A 15,000-nucleotide genomic window follows, 5' to 3' on the forward strand; every position below is an offset into this window, starting at 1 on the left:
ATGGCTGACGCAGAGCATTTGATTAATGATAAGGAGGATGATTTTGGAGGTGTTAGTGAAGGGAGTGAGGAGGTGGAGAGTGACAAGGTGAGTGTGTCAGCTGGTCTAACCTTTTTTGAGGATCCTCCTCGTATCGGTACACTATATAAAGGTCCTGCAAACTTTCCCGAAGGGCCCCTTAAAAGTAGTGGGAACGCGTCTAATAATCCGTTTTTGCCCTTTTGTCAATGTACCCGTAGAACCTGTCACCTCTTCTAATGCTTTGGGTGAGTCTGAGGCAGACCAAGAGTTTAAATTGATAAGTAAGCATATAGAGTTGAGAAAATTGGAATTTGAGGAAAGCGAATGGGTTAGGCGTCATGAGACGAGAGGAAGATATAAAAGTTGGAGATGGCTAGCTGTAGAGTGCAAATTGGGCTAGCTCACCAAGGGTAGGGCTAGAGGAAAGAATTAATTTAGGGGCAGCAATTGAATTAGTGCCAATGTTTGATGACAAAAACGTCCCTGAGTTCTTTAAGGCATTTGAGCGTTTGGCTACCCGATTGTCTTGGCCCACAGAGATTTGGACTGTTCTTATGTAGTGTATATTAGTTGGCAAGGCAATTCGGGTATATAATGCCTTAGAGGAGGGAGTAGCACTGGACTATCTTAAAGATAAGAGCTTGGTGTTGAAAGCATATGATCTGGTCCCAGATGCCTATCGCCTCAGATTTTGTAGTTTTAATAAACACCCGGCACTGTCCTTTGTCGAGTTTGCCCACATAAAGGAGGAACAGTTCGACGACTGGTTAAAGAGTCGGCAAGTGGTTACTATCGCTGCGTTCCGTAAGCTGCTACTCCTTAAAGAGTTTAAGAAAGCCTGTAGCAGGGAGTTAAGGGTACACCTGGAGGAGATAAAGGCTAGCAAGTTAAGTAATGCCACTCATTTAGCCGATGAGTATGAGTTGACGCATCGGTCTAGTAGTTGTAGATTTAGTTATGAAATGTCAAATAACCCTTCGGTTCGCACACCCAAGGGTGGTGGGAGAGGAGATACCTCTTTATCAAGTCCCCATATCCCTAGAAATAATGTTAATCCTAATTCCTTTTCTGGTGGTAGCCTATGGATATGAATAAAGTTCAAGGAGTGTCTCCTATCCTTAAAGTTTTTGTTAATAGAATTTACCTGATGTAGGTAATACCGGGCCTAATAATCATTTGAACAGAGGTTCAGGTCATCGAGGAACTTGCTATTGGTGTAACAAGCCAGGGCATTTCCAAAGCCAATGCCATGCTTGTCAACGTTACCTGGAACGTAGTGGTCGAAGTCCTTTAGCTATAATTCCTGATAGGTCTAATGTAGATAGTAGTACTGTAGACAGATCTGCAGTAGACAGTAGTAGTGTAAGTAGCATTGTTCAGAATGTTCCTAATGCTCAATCATGACTTCAGTTTGATAAATATGTATGGCCTGGTAAGTGGATTTATGATAGCCGTGTTGTCCAGGTTAAATTTCTTAGGTACACCGGTTCTGCCCGGTCGTTGGTTGTAAAAACTACTTTAAGCAGTGATATTAATCACACGGAGAATTTTGTAGTGTTGGGAGGTTTCCCAGACTCAGTTGTGTCGGCTCCGTTGGTTAATGTCCACTTGTCCTTTCCAGGATACAGTCGAATAACGGAATTGGCTGTGGTGGATAGTTTGTCTATCCCTGGAATAGATGGTATCCTGGGGAATGACATGCTGGATGGGGAAAGTTGGGAGCTGTTCCCTATATTTTCGGTTAATGCCTGTCCTGTAGCTATAACTACTCTGTCCGCAGCAAGAGCTGCTAATTTACTTGATGGAGATAATGACGATGACTTATTATTAAGTAGTATAGAGTTAGATGTAGAAAGGCCCGGGTCAGTAGAAAGTAGTGGAAGTGATGTAGTTAATCCTTTTAACTTTGTCCGAGCTGCTTTCATTAAAGCTCAGAAAAATGAATTTAATTATAAGTTAGGTGATGTCGATGATCTAACTAAGCCAAGGTTTGAGATTGTAAAAGGTCTATTATACAGATTTAGTCGTCCCGCCACTGGTGAAGCAAATAATGTTGTTCATATTGAACAGATAGTTGTGCCACTTCAGTTCAGAAAATCTATGCTGGAATTGGCTCACACAAATTTTTTTTTCAGGTCATTTGGGAATGTTGAAAGCTTTCCACAGTTTGGCTAGATATTTTTGGTGGCCTGGATTGAAAATGAGTGTAAAACAGTGTATCCGAGAGTGCGAAACTTGTCAAGTCATGGGGAAGCCAAATCAGTGTATTCCTAAAGCCCCATTGCATCCTATACCGGCCATAGATGAACCTTTTTCAGAGTTGGTTATTGATGTGGTAGGTCCTTTACCCAAGACTAAAACAGGTTCTGTATATTTATTAACTATTATGGATAGAGCGTCTCGTTTTCCTGAAGCTATACCTATGAGGCGTATTACTTCTACAATAGTTTTTGAGAAATTAATTGACTTCTTTTCTAGGCATGGTCTCCCTCGTGTAATTCAGACTAACTGCGGGACAAATTTCACGAGTAAGGTATTTACGAGTAAGTGTGCTGAACTGGCCATTCAGCACAATACCAGCGTACCTTATCATCCGGAGAGTCAGTTTTTGGTGGAAAGGTTTCATCAAACCCTAAAATCAGAACAAAGCCCTTCCTTTTGCCCTCTTCGCCATTAGAAGTCATACTAATTCTTCCACAGGTGTAGCTCTTTTTGAGTTTGCATTTGGGCAAAAAGTTCGAGGACACTTGAAAATTATGTTTGAAGTGTTAAAATCAAGCCAAAAGGGGGAAATAAAAGTTGGAGGATTGGGGGAAGACTTACGGTCTTGGATGATGAGTTCATGGAAGTTTGCTAGGGAGAATTTGAAACTATCTCAATCCCGAATGAAGGAAAATTTTGATAAAAAGATTAAGGTTCGTTCATTCAAACCTGGGGAATTAGTGTTAGTGCTGAGTATGGAACCAGACTGTTTTCTCGAGCGGAGGTATAAGGGTCCTTGGAAGGTTCTGAGGAAGCTGTCTGATGTTAACTATGAGGTGGAGTCTCCTGGTTTGAGTCGTAATTGTAAAGTCTTTCATAGTAATCGTATAAAACCTTATGCGAGTAAAAGGGGCGACCCTTTAGTTATCTTATGTGAACCGGTGTTAGTGGTAATTGACGTACCTCCAGAGGAGTCAGATGATTTAGTGTGTCAGGTCACATCGGATGCATTAGGGGAAAATATGCAAAATTTAGAACTATTGACAGGTAATTTAAATAATTTATATACTAACCAAAGAAAATAAGTGCTGAAGTTAATCCATTCTTTTCCAGAACTGTTTCAGGATGACCAAGGTAGTGCCAATGTTTTGAGCTATGATGTTGATGTGGGGGGTGCTTTCCCTGTTAAACAGAGTCCTTACCGCCCGAATCCGGTAAAATTGGATTTGGTCCATAAGAAGATTAATTATATGTTGAGGCATGACCTTATTTAGCCATCAGTGAGTCCCTGGAGTTCTCCTGTAGTACTGGTAAAAAAGGGGGATGGTAAGCTCCGTATGTGTGTGGATTATCGGAAGATGAATGCCCACACCAAAGATGATTTGTTTCCATTACCCCGTATTGATGACTGTCTGGATCGGATAGGGTCTGCCAAGTTTTTAACTATAATTAGATTTGTTGAAAGGGTACTGGCAGGTTCCTTTTTCCGATCGTGCGCCTGAGATATCTGCCTTTGTCACTCCTTTCGGACTTTACGAATGTAAGGTTATGCCCTTTGGCATGAAGAATGCTGCTTGCTCTTTTCAGAGGCTAATGAATAGGGTCATTTGCGGTCTGGAAGGAACTGAAATTTATATTGATGATTAGGTGATTTATAGTGATGACTGGCATACCCATATAGTAAGGCTTCGTAAGGTTTTTGAAGCTGGCATTGTACTTAATTTGGCCAAGTGTGAAAAAGGGCAGGCCAAGGTTTGTTATTTAAGTCTTGAGATTGGTTTTGGTCAGGTGGCTCCAAAGCAAGCTAGCCTCGAGGCTATTGTAAGTTAGAAAAGACCTGTTAATGTTAAAGAGGTAAGAAGAGTGTTGGGCAGGGCAGGGTATTACTGCCGGTTTGTCCATAATTACTCTGATCTGGCTCAGTTTCTTACTAGTATGTTAGAAAAGGGAAAAAATTACTTATGGTCTGATTAGTGTGAAAGGGCTTTTAATCAACTAAAGTTGGTATTGGTGACTAATCCTATTTTAACTGCTCCCGATTATCACAAGCCATTTATCATTGCTGTTGATGCTAGTGACGTGGGTATAGGAGGTGTTCTTTTCCAACGGAAAGAACATGGTAAAGTTCATCCAGTGACCTACTTCAGCAAAAAGTTGTTGGCAGCTGAGAGGTGGTATTCGACAATTGAAAAGGAAGCTCTCTCTTTGGTCCGAAGTTTGATTTATTTTAAACCCTATGTAACTAAGTTTTCTTTTCCAATGATAATCTGGACAGATCACAACCCATTGGTGTTCATCGAATGGATGAAAGGAGCTAACCAAAGGATTTTGCGATGGGCAATTTGCCTACAGGAGTTTAATCTAGTAATTAAACACGTGAAAGGATCGGAAAATATGATTCCTGATGCTCTATCCAGGTCTAATTAGACATGTTTTGCCCATCCCTCCTCAGGTGCTGCCCAGTTCGTTTTCTCAAATTGGGTTGGTATGTTAGGTTTCAGGCTAACGGTAATTTTATGTCAGGTGATTGCCATTTTTGTTATGAACTCTTTGGTTAGTTTTGCAAATTTAGTTTGTGTTATGACTAACTGGCATTCTGTTTCAGGGGTTTATCATTGTTGTTTATAAATTCTTTGTATCTAACTAATATAGTCTTTAGTGTGTTTTTTTTCTCAAGTCTCCTATTTAAAAAAAAAAAAAAAATTTTTTGTAGTTGTTTGTTGTATTATGGTGCAATTTTGTTTTTCTTCGGCAAGGAAGGTACTAGGTATCACCGTAATAATCGTAAATTTTAAATTTTGACAAGGCAGTGTTGCCAGAGACATTTGTTGGCCTCCTCTTCAGTATTGTAGTATGAGCATTAATATGTATTAATAACCCTACCTGTTGTATTCTTTACAAAGCTGCTAAGGATTATGGAGTTTGACTAGCAGTTTCTTCATCAGTGTGTTTATGATGTCGTCATGGGGAGAATATTTTCTTCCTCGCCAGGAGAGAAGGATAAAAGACAGTTCGGGCTAGACTTGAATGCCTGCCACACCTTTTTACTACAGCTGTTATTTGGATACTTTAGATTACATCCTCTTGGATCTTCGGATTTACCTTTGGGGTAGTTTGCTCAGGAACTGCCTCCAACGATGTATCTGAGCTATTCAGCCTTGACTTGGCTGGTGTTGGTTGTGGACTTCCTGCGGCCTCAGGCCGTAGTCCAGAAATTGTTCCTGGTCGAGCAGACGCAGGAGGGGCACCTCTGCATCCTTTCAGCACGTCTTTTCGTCTGTGCAACTGTGTGGGGAGCCTGATAGCTCGTGAGGAGGCATGTAGGGAGACTGAGTCCAGGTAATAATTTTCTAACCATTTCATTTTTGAAAGGACGTTGCTGTGCTTATGCCTCGTGTTTACCTGTTCTCCAGTACTCCCTCTACAGACATTGCTTTGATGTATGACTTTTTATTTTGCCGGGAATCTATGCCAGATTTCCCTGAGGCTTTTAATATTAGCCTAGCACCGGGAGACGCCCGCTTTGTTGTAAATAATACTCCGTTCCTTCTATAAATGGATAGTTTGGTTTTTTTTTATCATTCATGTATATAAATATACTTTTATTAGTTTCTTTTCGTATGGAGAATGGTTATTTTTATTGGATTTGTGATTACTGTTATTAATTATAAGGTTTAGCTTTATACTATAAGTAGAAGTTTAAGTATTTCCTCACTGTGCTCTCCTCCTTCCTTCCTTTCCTTATTTAGTAATAGGTAAGTGTTCTAAATTTGGGCCCCTGATTTATTGCTTATGTGTTGTATATTTATATTTTAGAGGTTAGGTCATCCTTTCGGATGTTTATTCTAAGGGTTTGATTTTTGGTCCTGTTGTCACAAGGCTGACCGATATTTGTATATGTTCTGATCATTTTCATTTGTTGTTTTAGATGTATATTAAACATTGTTAAGTTTTCCTCGTGTTTTCATTTCCATCGACCCTTTTTCATTGAGCATTTAAAACACTGACCTCTCTTTCCGAGTGCTTTAAATATCTTGCACCACGGGCTCACCCGAGGTCGTTACAGTATATATGTATATGGATATATATATATATATATATATATATATATATATATATATATATATATATATATATATATATATATATATATATATATATATGCAGTATATATATATATGCAGTATATATATATATATATATATATATATATATATATATATATATATATATATATATATATATATATATATATATATATATATATATATATATATATATATATATATATATATATATATATATATATATATTATATTTATATATCTATATATATATATATATATATATATATATATATATATATATATATATATATATATATATATATATATATATATATATATATATATATATATATATATATATTAGTGTTCTACTGTTATTAACACACATTGAGTATGTGTTGTTTGAGATGTTGAGTCTTGAAATAAAGTCAATCATGTTAACTTTAAAATGGCTTATTCTCCAAAAATAAGTGTTAACATCTCCATCACAGGAGTATAGCTGGTTTGGTTGGATGACCATTCCAGGTAAAGTATAGATAAGAACTGCCTAAAATATCGATATCACAGATATCGTATATTTATTTATCTCAGCATTTAAACACAATATGTAAGCTTTACATTAGACTAGGAAGACACCTGCATCCGGTGGCGACACAACTCTTTCACACGTTATGCATTTGTGTTTATGCTTCATAAAAATGTTACATTGCTGAGAGATGCAAAATGCATCTTGTTATGATCTTGTGTGACTACAGCAAATCTCACGCTAGCTTCTTCTTCCACAATGACGTATTACGTCATGTGTTTTAAACATGTAATATCTGACTACTACATCAGCTCAGCCAGCTATCTATTTTTTTTTTTTTTTTTAAATTTAACAACACGCCAAAACATGTTAACTAGGAGTGTGACTGGATATGTGTATTATTTTTTGTTTAACTTTAGCCATAAGCAAATGAGGATGAATGTTCAAATGGGCACATAAAGAAAAATAATAACAATAATGCATATGAAAAGATATTACTAAAGCAAAGAAAAAAAATGTATGATAAATACAGATCACAGATATGGTACATTGCTAGCAAATGATTATATGGTACCAAAAAAAATACTGATATACATATGATTCGGTAAATTGTTAAAGAATAATTGTTACCTTTGTCAGAAACATAGATTATCACAATACGGTAATTAATAAAAATATTTGTTACCTTGGTAAAGATTCAATTTTAGTTCACAAACACGAATTCCTGGTACGTACACGTACCACGGTTTCATACACACACACACACACACACGTGTATATATATATATATATATATATATATATATATATATATATATATATATATATATATATATATATATATATATATATATATATATATATATATATATATATATATATATATATATATATATAGGGCTTATATATTTTATTAGATGCCGAGAGAAAAAAAATAATTTATTTTTTAAATGTTTTTTAAATATATTTTTAAAAATGCAAATGTTCTATAGTCTCTTCAATTACATATTACTAGCGTACTAACTGCTTTTCGTACACAACTCGTTTCCAAGACAATTTTACTCATTTGAGCGAATGAAGTGGCCACTTTCAAATGGCTTTAAATTGAATTAAATAAGGAGTTTTGTCTGGACATGGCAAACTGTTCCTTAACCTACGCTAAATAAGGATGTTAATGGCGATAAATATCATCATCGTCACAACTGTTCCTGCTAGTAGTATGGGGTGAAGAAATTCTTTATAAGTCGGTGACAGGTGGTCCATCTCGGTCAATTTCATCAACCGGTTGGCTACCTGTTTGTTGTATGGGAGAGGTAGTGATGGCATTGTAGTCGACCAGGTGAAGCTCGCGAAGTAGGCTCGTTGTTCTGATGATGGTCTTGATCCCGGTCACCATGGAATTAGGGGATGTCCCGATACAACCACCTGCTGCAACGAAGATTTGAGAATACGACGTGGATCTGTCCGGGCATGATACATTGAAGCCGTCCTTGTCGTATCGTATCCACGAGCCGTTGTTCAGTCTATAATTGAACTCATTATTGTCAAAGGGATAAAGCTTATCCAGACAACTTTCACTTGTATGGGAGAGACCACCGCCTAGCTCTATACCTAACTCGCATGAATCCATTAAGTTTTTATGGAATTCAAATGAGTCAGCTGTACATATTTTTCTATCTATTGCGTCTGAACAGTGAGTTAATTGATTTAAGTCTGTAATGACCGTATATGTTTCCTTGTCTGGGGAAATCAATACGTGTCCTGTCAAACTGGATATTACTGGATTTGAGTGATTCGTCATGAAAGTCGGAAATGGTGATATCCTGTAAGATTGCCAGGCATCAGAAGAATCAAAGGGAATTGTAATCATAATCTTGTTATTTTCAACGCTTACTGTAATTAGGCTGTAATAAAATTCTAACCTACGTGCGTCTAACAAAGGAACATAACCTAGTTTCTTCCGTCCGTTCTCCAGTACTAACTTTAAGTATTTTATAGGCAACAAATGGGGCGACAGTACACCTTTAGTTGCTAACGTGATAGTTTCTACATAATCTTTTGATTTCTCAATGAAATGTGCAATTCTGTTATGTATGTGATCTATTTTTTAATCATAATACGTTAACATTGCCAACAAATCCTGTACTTCCATAATGTGACTGATATTACTTGAATGTTCATTTACTAAATCCATAATTTGATTGATTGAAGCTAACTGATTCCTTAGTTCTGACATAATCAATTCATTTTCATGAGTCAAGAACTCAATTTTCTTATTTTGATTACTAATCTTAAGACGATTGGAAATTCTTAAACCTAAACTTGCAATAGACCCAAAGATGTTTAGTGCAGCAAAAACAAACAGGTCACGCCTCTCTTTATGTTCGTGTCCTACAGTCCACATCAAAAGGTCACGAGCCAAAGATTCCGTCTCGTAAGTCTCATTTTGCAAGTCATCAGATAGCATCTCTGCAACTTTTAGTGTCGATCCAAGCGAACTCTCTGTAGGCAAATGAAAATGTCTTCTATGCAACTCATCTAATGAGACAGCAAACCTTGAAATGGCGCTTTTTGAGCTAGTGACATCATTCTCTGGAAGAAAAATTGCTTGCATATGTACTTCTACAACTACCTTGCTTGATGTAATAAAAACGTCTTCTTGTCTTTCAACTATAGTGCCATATTTAAAATCTATACTTTTAGTTTTATAGCTCATCCCACACGAGAAAAATGTCTGAGCGAACAATATCACTCCCAACAACAAAAAATTCATCTTAGAAACCTGTAACGAGAAAAATATATGTAATTACTCCTGTATTAAGAAGAAAATATTTTAACTTACAAAATAAAAATCTTTCCCTCACTTCTTTCCCTCTCTTTTTTTTTTTAATTTCTTATGTGAGCCAATGGTACTATTCTCTCATCCGTCGGTTGGGGTACGTTTTGAACTCTAAACCTATTGGCCGTTAATGTTTCCAAAATGTTAAATGGGCCTTCAAACTTAGGTGTTAGTTTATAATTGAGTCCTTTACGTACATTTACCTGTATGTATACATTACCACCCAAGGTATAAGTTTTAGTTGGCTTCGCTATTTTATCATGATTCCTTTTCATTATGATTTGTGATTCTTCAAAATTCTTTCGAAGGATATCATAACGACTTTTGCTTGCATTTATACATTCTTTTAAAGGATTTAATAGATTAGTTGTAGGCGTTAATACATGGAGAGGCGTTCTAACTGGGGTACCATACAATGCTTCATGCGGTGACATTTTAATTGATATATGATATGAATGATTCAGAGTACTCAGTACCGCAGGTATTGCAATATCCTAGTTGGGGTCTGATCCCCCTAGTGTTACTCTTAATATATTTAAAACCTTCCTATTTGCTCTTTCCACTAGCCCATTCGACTCTGGGTGATATATCATAGTATTTATTTTCTTTATGCTAAGGAATTCACACAATGAGGTAAGAAAGTGATTATTAAATTCTCCACCCGAGTCTGAGATTATCATGTGTGGAATTCCATGTTTAGAAATGTAACACTCGTAAAACTTCCTAGCGCATTCAATCGCAGTTTTAGTTTTAAGCGCTATTAGTTCTGTATATTGAGTTAAAGCATCTAAAATTACTAAGAGGTGCTTATTTCTTCTGTCTGACTCATAAAATCCTGTTAACAAATCTAAATGTATTCTCTCAAAGGGTTAATTGGGCACGGGATAAGCCCCTAGGCTGACAGGTGTTTTCGTATGCCCTTTGTTTTCCTGACATGTGTGACAATTAGCTATGTGTTTTTTTATATCTGTAAGCATCGTATGCCAATAAAACAATGATTTGGCTTTCTGTGACATTAATGAGAACCCCGGGTGTCCATGTAATAGATTTGAATGCAACCAATTCAGGACAGTAGAAATAAGTGAGATTGGTACTACTACCTGGTCGTTAGTTACATGTGGTGTATTGCGGGTTTTCCTTGTCACGGTCCTACACAGAATATTATCTTTGATTATATAATTCTGCTGCTTATACTTTAAATATCCCTTTTTCTTATGATTGCCTTTCAAAGCATTTATAATTTTTTCTAATTTCTGATCTTTTCTTTGCTCAACCTGTAATAATTCAGCGCTCCAGCCTAAATCTTCTTGTTCAGATATCGTTTTAACAATAGGCATGGATGTTGATATATCTATTAATTTAGCTAAAGGCTCCGTACAAGATGACACGGGGTTGCGTGATAACGCATCCGCAATGATATTTGCTTTCCCAGCTAAATACCCGATTCTTGCGCCAAAGTCTTGAATGATCAAATGCCACCGAGTTCGTTTATGGCTGTAGTTGAAGCCTTTAAAGAACTCGGTTAGTGGTTTATGGTCAGTAAGAACCTTAACGGGATAACCGTATATTATGAACTTAAAATGCACTAGTGAATTAACAATAGCTAGCCCTTCCTTGTCTATTACTGCATACTTACTTTCGGAAGTTCTCAGTTTTCGAGAATAAAAAGCTATCGGGAAAAATTGTTTATCATATTGCTGAAGCAATACCCCTCCTACTCCTAAGTCTGAGGCGTCTGTTGCAATGAAGATTTCCTTACCGAAGTCGGGAAATTTTAAGATAGGAGAACTACACAGTTCATGTTTCAAGGTATTAAACGCTCAGACCATATGAAATCTACGCCCTTCTTCGTAAGATCAGTTAAAGGAGCGGCTATTATTGAATAGTTGCATACAAAACGCCTGTAATATCCACTACAACCCAGAAATTGCTGTATTCCCTTGACATTAGTAGGTATGGGAAAATTACGGATACCCGCCACCTTATCAAGACTATTTTAAGACCTTGGCTTGACACCATGAAACCCAAATATATTAATTCTGTTTTGAAAAATTCACACTTACTAATCTTTACCCTTAAGTTATGTTGTCTTAATCTCTGTAGTACTAGTTCTAACTTACGTAGATGTTCTTCTAAGGTGTTGGAAAAGATTAGAAGGTCGTCCATATAGGCATGCAATATATCCCCTAACAAGTCTCCAAACACTATGTTAATCATTCTTGTAAATGTTATGGGAGCACAACGTAAACCAAAAGGCATCCGTAAAAATTCATAATGTGTATAGGATACTATCTTCTTCTAATGATATCTGGTGAAAGCCTTTAAGTAAGTTCAAACTGGTAAAATATTTATTCAAACCTAACAAAGACAAAATATCGTCAGTACATGGCACTGGGAATCAATCAGGGATCGTTTCCTCGTTTAGACGACGGAAGTCTACGCAGATACGCCAAGTTCGATCTTTTTTCGGTACAACTATTAATGGAAAATTATAAGGGCTGTTTGATTTCCTAATGACTCCTTCTTCTAGCATTTTACCTACTTCATCATTTATTTCATTCTGGAATTTCATAGGGAGTCTGTACGAGGGTACAGAGATAATTTTCTTCTTGTCCTTTAACCTTATTTGATGCTCGATCACATCTGTTTTTCCTAATGATCCATCCGTAGTGGAAAAAACATCATGATATTTAGTTAAAAGTACAAAAATTTTCTGCTAAATTTCTTCGTCTTGAATATCTTTATTGATTTTATTTTTAATAGATTGCCAAAGGGATTCATCCGCAACTGATTGAGCGTGATTGATTCCAGCAACGGTAAGAATACGATGTTTATAAACTTCTACATCCAAGATATGTTGATTTTTGTGAATTACTAAAGTGTTATATAAATGATTACAGTCTTCAATATTACATTGTTGATGTGAGCCTACTGTATAAATAGCTTATGTGACAGACAATCCGTTAGTTTTCAAAGTGTCGGAAAGGATTAATATTTCAGATCCCGGTAATGTTTTCTTTACTTGCACTATTAAATTCGAAGGTACGTTTGGCTCGATAGATTGCGTGCAAGATGATATTATTGGTGAATGAGAATTCTGCTGGATCGCGTATATTATTTCTTTATTAGTGAGACAAGTTATTGGTTCTTCAACGTACGTTACAGTTACATTTGTCGTCTCCTTTTTATCCAAAACTGATTTTAAGGTATTAGAAGACTTATAGAATTTTCCTTTGATATACGCGCCGTGCTTGGCAGGAGCTAAGGTAATGTTTTGATTTCCCATAGATGGGTATCCTATAATTACAGCTGGATACAAATCAATGTTTTGTACATCAACAAATGTATCGGCAAACGTGCGTTTACCGACCTTGAACTGAACATGAGTTATGCCTATTACATTTAATTCATTATTTCCTATACCCGAGAGTCTAACTCCGGATTTTTCTATCGGAAAGTTTGAAAACAACAAATGATTTGTCCTCAAATCCATGATATTACATGGACTACCAGAGTCAAAAAATAACGTAAAGGATTTGTGTTCTAAATTTACAGCATATAATGTTGGTCGTAACTCATTTTGGCTTATTATTGTATGAATTCGTTGCAAATCTACGGGAGCATGCACTGTTCTACTTAATTTGGCTGTGTGTTTCATAGGAAAATCTATTGCCTCACAATGATCAAATAAAACACCAAATTGATTATTCTATACTACTGATGTTGACATGAATGACCTTGACCCAACATCACTCTCTACCCCGCTGGAGTTAATTATGTGGTATTTGCTTTGCTCTGCACATTCTGAAAATTAGTCTGACCTTGCGAGCTCTGGTTTGACGACCCAGGCTCAGCGTTATTCGAAGAATTGTTTTTTTGTTTCGGAATCTGAACTACATTGACGTTTGGCTGTTTCTTCTTATTATTAAAATGAGGATTTTTCTTTTTATTTCCATATGGAACTGACTGTGGAATTTACTGTGTATTTCTTGGATTCTGTTGTCTTACGCGAGTAGCACTGACTATATGAATGAGTCGAACTATTATGTATCGAACAGAATTTCGTTCTGCAGTCCGCGATCAAGTGACCTTGACGTTTGCAATTATAACACATCATTCCCGCAACTTAACTATTATTAACTACATTTACATGTTGTGGCTTTGTTTCATTTTTTGCAAAAACTTAAGTTAACACGGGATCAAGGTCAGGACACTTTGACATGTGTTTCTTTATCTGTTTATATACATCCAATTCCGTACTTGCAGGCGTTAACTTTTTATCAAAACACAGCACTAAAGCTTCAGGCAACATAAGTGTCATGCAAGTTAAATACATTAATCATAAAAAATCTTTCACGGAGGTGTTATCTCTAGTAACCCAAGTGGAATTACCTAAAATATCTTGATATTCATTAAGGCTATCAGCTATGAGAGCTGCTCTCTCAATAACATTAAGCCGAGTCATAGTGGCTTGATTAAGTGTATTTCTTAACGTTAATACTACATCCAAGGCTTCTTCACCCCCATAGACCGCGCGTAACCTAACTTTGAAATCATCCCAGGTAACTGCTTCTTGAAATGAAACACCTCTTAAATATGCACTCGCATCCCCCTTGGAAAAATCTATAAAACTTTTAGCTTCTTGTAATTGTACAAAAGGGTCTATGATTTGTTTGGCATTTAAGTGGGCATCGACGGATGAAATCCATGACTCCACATTTTGAGGCAAGAACCCATTAACTCGACCCTGAAAAGGAAGGATTGCAGACCTGGTATTTACAAGCGTCACATACGGGTGAGGATTAATCTGTCCTACGCCACTAGGTCCAGGGATGGGGCTAACAGGGGGCGTAATGACTACTGTATTTCTTTTTCTATCTCTTTGACACCTTGCAATTCTATCAAAATATCTATATGAATACAGACGTCCACTGCGTAAATGCATAGCACTCAATGATAAAGATTATAACAAAATTCCCCAAAACAATGCTACTAATCCCAAGACATTTCCCGAGAATTTCTGAAAGAAAACAGAACACAAAGATATTTCCTGAGAATTTCTGAAAGAAAACGGAACACAAAGATATTTCCTGAGAATTTCTGAAAGAAAACGGAATTAGCACAAAGAGAGAAAAAATTCTAGATGAGAATTCGGAGTTGAAAACAGTTTCCTTTAATGAAAGGAAAATAAAAGATTAGCAAACCACTCACCCCGGTAATAATCGACTAACGACTCGTGATAACTACACTTCACTGCCCAAACTAAAATGAATAAGAAAATTGTACTTAGCTTTATATGGTTTTGTGTGATATCGTCATATCCTCTCTCTCTCTTGATGTTTGGG

General features: G+C 36.5%; 1 protein-coding gene across 1 annotated transcript in view; it reads left to right on the forward strand.

Moving 5' to 3' along the window:
- Positions 1-15,000, forward strand: part of LOC137626222 (uncharacterized) — a 20,465-nt gene continuing 5,465 nt past the window's right edge. The window contains exons 1-7 of the mRNA XM_068357295.1: positions 1-87; positions 582-1,095; positions 1,643-2,026; positions 2,157-2,356; positions 2,664-3,270; positions 4,676-4,731; positions 5,297-5,562. Of these exons, the coding sequence (XP_068213396.1) occupies positions 1-87; positions 582-1,095; positions 1,643-2,026; positions 2,157-2,356; positions 2,664-3,270; positions 4,676-4,731; positions 5,297-5,562 (2,114 nt within the window). The remainder of the gene's footprint in view (positions 88-581; positions 1,096-1,642; positions 2,027-2,156; positions 2,357-2,663; positions 3,271-4,675; positions 4,732-5,296; positions 5,563-15,000) is intronic.

This window comes from Palaemon carinicauda, chromosome 33 (assembly GCF_036898095.1).
Source record: "Palaemon carinicauda isolate YSFRI2023 chromosome 33, ASM3689809v2, whole genome shotgun sequence".
NCBI lineage: Eukaryota > Metazoa > Arthropoda > Malacostraca > Decapoda > Palaemonidae > Palaemon > Palaemon carinicauda.